Here is a 6,180-nt window from a genome sequence, read left to right on the forward strand (position 1 = left end):
TCCGAAGCCTGGGAAGAATTTATACATCTGATCTTTCAGACAAGGATATGGGGAAAATCATATCCAAGTCATATCCAAGATATATATATATATATTATATAAGTTGTCAGAAGGCCTGTCCGAGATCAACGCAAGCCAGCTACCGGGAAAGTACAATTTTCACATTTATTTTCCTCTCCATTAACCTTTGTGGTACAAATTTAGAAACTGCGTATTCCTTTTCCGCTCATTTCTGTTATTCACTGTTTGAGAGGGAGGGTCGCACTTGCGCCGTGAAGCAGTGCATGCCGGTTAGAAATTTTGTCAGAGTTGAGACAGCGCCGACGCCACATGACAGTGACGTATGTCAACAAAGTGCCACGAGAGCGATTCGAGAGCAGCCGGCTAATACAGCCGGTGCAGTTTCTCCAGAGCGACTGCACAAGGCTGCACGGACTCTGATGACGACACAGCTGTTCCACAATTGGCCGGATTCACCGCATGACAGCGATCACGTGTGTTTCGTGTTTATTCTAAAACCTTCAGTTCCACTAATGCTCACAAATCAGCTTTTTATAACGGTAAAACCTCTTTTCATGTAGTCGCGATGTTATATTGTCATGTTTATCAAAATAAAACTGATAAAAACGTAGACCCCACTTCATTGAGAGTGTAGGCTTATATGTTGAGCTATATGTTGAATGCTTATATGTAGACGCTGTATTAAGCAGTACATAAAGTATTACATGATAATGTCTCTGAAACATCTGTGTATTGACAAATATTGCATTTATTTCACGTCAGCTGTGATAAAGTTTGCAAACACAGCGCGAGCGTCATTGCTGGAGCAGAAAGTGTCCGACTTCACCTCTCCGTTTGCAGCTCCACCCCGCCTGCATGCGTCTACTCTAGGCTGGAGAAGCTGCAGCGATTGTCTCCACATTGCCTCACTTTCGTAAGCGCAGGAGGAGGAAGGTCCTTGCCGCTCTCTCAAGTTCGTTGGTCCAAGGTCCTGTGGTCCTGGAGGACCGGACTTCGGGGGTCTCAAGTTCGGTAGTCCAGGAGGACCCGACTTCGGGGGTCGCTAGTCTGATGGTCTGTGAGGATCCGACAGCAGTGATCCCAAGCCCAGAGACTGTCCCCGAGCCTGCTCCAAAACATTTACTGGAAACACAGCACTAAGAAGGCACTAGGTATTATGCAGGATTCTAGTCATCCTTCACACAATCTCTTCTCCCACCTTCCATCAGTGAGACGTTTGCAGAGCATCTCAACGCACACATCACATTTCAGGGATAGTTTTTACTGAATGATAGTACAACTGTTACAAGCACGCCAGGCTCCACCCTCTCACAACCACAACGATCCCTATCACCTGAATACTGAGCACACACACCTGCACGTCATCACCACAGCAATCACCACCTGCACTTAAGCACCACGCTCATACTCAGTCACGGTCCGGTATCGTTTGCACATGACCCTACATGCTTGCTTCCTCGGACTCACCTGAAAACCTACCTGATCTCCAACGAACCCTGAGTGTCTCCTCGTCTCGTCCTGTCTCCTGGCCCTCGTCTCCTTCGATCCATTGTTCCTGTGTTCAAGATTCAAGAAACGTATCGTATCACCAGCATATCCAGCATTTACCAGAAACACTCACTCTGACTCTCACCGCACCTGCTCACTTCCTGGTTCAGCAATAAACTCTGCTTTCACCTGCCTTTGTTCTCCGTGTCACCTCTGTTTGTAACAACAACATGTTTACCGTGCTTGGATGTTTTAAATGTTATTAGGGGCCAAGCACCGAAGGTGCGGGCACCTATTGAAATCGTTAGATTTCTTCTTATTATTATTCCGCCATTGAAGTCTATGGCAGCCCATAGAACCGCTTGCGGGAAAGTTGTGAAATTTGGCACATTGATAGAGGACAGGCCCAGCATTAAACACACCAATTTTGGAATCTCTAGAACAATCCCTCTAGCGCCACCACCTGTCCAAAATTTGACTCATATTTGTGCTAATAACTTTTGAAACATAAGGGCTAGAAACAAAATTATTTTTTAATTTTAAAAAATCATTATTTTTGGCTCAAACCAATTCGATTGCACCCTATGACGTAATTTTCCGTCATAACAATTTTCCCGCCATTTTTAATTAACCGAAAAACCTACTTTTGCGAACTCCTCCTAGGCCGTTGCTCCAATTTGCACGAAAATTGAACCAGATCATCTTCAGACTCAGCTGACAAAACCGTATTATTCTCGAGATGATTAGTCAAACTGTTATTGAATAACGCTCAAATGAAATCGACAAAGTGCCCACAAAAATGAAAGTCAGGCTCTATCTCCGCAACGCTTTAGCATATTCTAACCAAACTTGATGTGTGTTATGCCAACCATGACCTGAGGCTGCCTGCAGCGTTTCGGCGCAGTGCCACCTAGTGGTCCAGAGATACAAAAATTTGATATTTTTGATTATAACTTAAGAACACTTTAGCCAAATATCACAAAACTGGTCTCTTTAGAGTCGGGGCATCACGCTGAGCCATGCCATACCCAATTTTCCCATATCAACCATTTTGGGCGTCGGCCATTTTGAATTTTGTCACAAAGTGCTATGTTTTACAAACGCATTGGCGTATCGCTACGAAACTCGGAGTGTGTCTTCGTCACCAAGCCCTGAAAGTACTCAAAAAGTTTCAACGCAGCGCCACCTTGTGGACAAAAGTTATAGTGAATTTTCCAATAATGCTAATAACTTTTGATTAAATTTGACTATTGTCATAAAAATGGTTTCAATATATTCCTTGGGTCATGCCAAGAACATAGATCCCAATTTTGCCATATTTGGCCAAACATTCTGTTCGCCATTTTGATTTCCTTCAGAAACCTACTTTTTCGAACTCCTCCTAGACTATTTGCCTGATTTTCACCAAACTCGAATCGTAACATCTTAAGACCATGACAGCAAAAATTTATTAATTTCATGTCAACAGACAAAACCGTTTTCATATACTGCAGCGACAAAGTTGAGCCATGATGCCAAAATGACTCTTGAGGCTGTATCTCTGTAATGCCTTGACATACTGACACCAAACTTTGCCTTTGTCATTGTCATGTCACTCTGACCACACCACATCAATTTCGTTACTGCGCCACCTATTGGTCAAAAGTGACAAACCATTAAATCATATTATTAGTGAGTGTATATGTGATTTTTCAGCCATTTTTGCCTAAAATCATCTTAAAATGCCTTTATTTGCTCATTGTTGCAGTTGGTCTAACCCTAAACCCTGTTGGCATGTCTTGTCTTTTTCTTTGCGCTTGGCCCCGTTAATGGCTGCTCACAGCTATATTTTATAATTGTTATTTATTGACTGGTGCTGAGAGAGTGCTTAGGCACATTGTATTTCATTGCTGTGGTACTCTGTACCTTAGTCTTCTATATGCTTCAGATCATGCTTAAAACAACACATGAATTACAGTGAATTACACATGAATTACACTTCTACCACAATATTTGATGATGGTAACTTCCAGTTTGATGAACTGGTTTGGGTGTGTTTGGTTAGATGATAATGCCAGGAGGGATGGGTTCATAGTGATATTTGCATAATGAACTGTGATTGGTCGGTGTCATACATATATTCTCAAGCACTGGTATATCCTACTGGTGTTACAATCCCCAACAACCTGCTTTTTTCTTCCATTCTTTTCACTGAAATCATGATGTAAAGGAACTTTTTGTTTCTCCTTTAGTCAGGTGAGGAACTGAAATAACTGCATTCATTTAAAAATGTCACTCTAAAAAAAAAAAGACTAAAATGGCTTAATCAATAAAATTATTAATTTTCATATAGCTGTATCTTGTCTCCCAAAGAGCTGTGAACTAACTCTTGTCTTTTTTATTGAGGAATTTATGTGTGTTCTTGTCTCTGAAAGCATATAATCACTTTTTTTCAATATTTCTCTTCAGATCCAAAAATGTCACGGACAAATGGCTCATCGCTGTGTCATCTGGGTCTAATAGTGACGTTTGCAGGTGTCATCTCTCTGAGTGTCGTGTTCTTCTGGTTTTCACCTTCAAACAACTGTCCATTTCCACTTCCTAGACCCAAACAATACATCACAGCCAAGAACAAGAGCTCTTCTGCTGAAGCAGTGGAAGACAAACCTATACTTCTGCTGTGGACCTGGCCTGAAAATTACAGGTTTGACCTGAGGGACTGCAAAAAGTATTACAATATTGACAACTGTCAGATAACGGATGATAGAGCTCTCTACAGCAATGCAGATGCTGTCTTGGTTTTTCACAAGGGCATAAGTTGGGACCTGTCCAACCTTCCTCCGTCTCCTCGTCCTCCGTTCCAGAGGTGGATATGGTTACATGTGGAATCACCGACCAACACACACAAAATACCAGGTCTGGAAAACCTGTTCAACCTCACTCTCAGCTACAGACAGGACGCTGACATTCCTGTACGGCTGCGCTTGACCACCAGGAAGAAACCAGACGAGGGGTTTGTAATTCCCAAAAAAGACAAACTGGTGTGTTGGATTGTGAGTAACAATGCTGCTTCAACAGGTGTTGGAGTAAGGAACGTTTTTTACAGAGAATTCAGCAAATATATTAAAGTGCATATGTTCGGGAGGGCTTATGCAAAGTTCTTGGATTATAACGAATACTATCCTACCATGGCTAGCTGCAAGTTTTACCTTTCCTTTGAGAACTCCATCCACAAGGACTACTTCACTGAGAAGATAAACGGGCCGCTTGCTTCAGGGACCGTCCCTGTGGTTTTGGGTCCTCCCAGGAAAAACTATGAGAACTTTGTTCCTGGCAGTGCCTTCATTCACGTGAATGACTTCCCAGATCCAAAGTCGCTTGCAGAATATCTGCTTCAGCTGGACAAGGACGAAGAAGCATATAGCAGGTTCTTTACCTGGAGGAAATATCTCACTCCAACTCCTCATTTAATACTACAGAATCAAGAGTTTGTACTGGCCATTTGCACTGCCTGTGACCATATAGCACGACACAGAGAATATAAAGAAGCTCATGATCTCTATGAGTGGTATTTCAATTAAAAAAGATTATTTTACATGATCAGGTTATCATGTACTGTATACAAAGTTTATGAAAGGGAATATTTTATATAAATTCTGTTGCTTTTGATACTGGTGTATGTCTTTACATTTATTAATTTATCCAAAGCGACTTACATCTGAGGAATACAGGAAGCATCATGAAGAAGCGTATAATCACAAAAGTGCCTAAAATACTATGTTGGATATTGCTTAGCGTAGAATAAGCTAGAACAGGGAGGCAATATTGGAAAAAGGTTTTTTTTTTTTGGTAAAGATGAGTTTAAGTAATTTAAGTATTTGAAATGTAAGTATTTTGATGATTAATGAATTTTTCGGGATGACAGTAATTATCTCTTTTGTATACTCTGGATAAAATATATTGTAAAAAAGTTAATATGTGTTGGGTCATTGTTCTGTATTCATGAAAGGTGCATGTAAAAGGATTCATAAAACGTATTTTCTCACCGTTCCTTTCTTTTAATAAAGAATCAAAGATAAATGCACAAGTTTCTTTGTTTTCACAGACCTTGTTAGATTTAGTTTTAGCCACATTTCAACCGCAAAAACACGCTAAATGTTATTGTGAGGTACACCCACAGACCTTGATAGACTTGTCCAGGTGTGTGCCTTTTTATCTGTTCATTTTTATTTTAGATTGAACAGAGTGCATATATATCATCATTGAAAGCTGGTGGTTTTCAGCAGCGCAGTACGAAGGTTAGCAAAGCGACAAAGTTGAAGAGTTGACCTTGCAAATGAGCAGCGAAGCGATGTGGCGACTACCATTAGGGGCGCAGGAAGTGGATTTGTATAATGTTAAAAAATAATTTTTTGGCTTCAAAGAAAAGCTGGTTGTGTTTGATTTGTCTTTGCATTTTTCAGATATGGTTTAACTTAATGTCTGATAAGGCCTGCAGTGAATTTATCTTCAGTGTTGATGAATTTGGTGTTTGACATCTGCAAGTAAATTCAAGCACACTTTTAGCATTGCTTAATTTACGTCACAGTACGTCATAATAAGCAGAACTGTTTCCTGTTGCTGTTGTGCAACTGGGACGTTCAAACTAAATGTTCAATATTTTCACTGGCCAACATAATTGTACTTTGGGTT

The 6,180-nt window shown here is 40.8% G+C and overlaps 1 protein-coding gene across 1 annotated transcript; it reads left to right on the top strand.

Moving 5' to 3' along the window:
• Positions 1-3,965: 3,965 nt before the first annotated feature.
• Positions 3,966-5,069, top strand: LOC307133088 (4-galactosyl-N-acetylglucosaminide 3-alpha-L-fucosyltransferase 9-like; the record flags this gene model as incomplete). Its single annotated transcript, XM_079827876.1, has 1 exon — positions 3,966-5,069. One exon carries the CDS (start codon positions 3,966-3,968, stop codon positions 5,067-5,069), a length of 1,104 nt encoding a protein of 367 aa, XP_079684002.1.
• Positions 5,070-6,180: the final 1,111 nt, after the last annotated feature.

Source organism: Gobio gobio (assembly GCF_949357685.1).
Source record: "Gobio gobio genome assembly, chromosome: 10".
NCBI lineage: Eukaryota > Metazoa > Chordata > Actinopteri > Cypriniformes > Gobionidae > Gobio > Gobio gobio.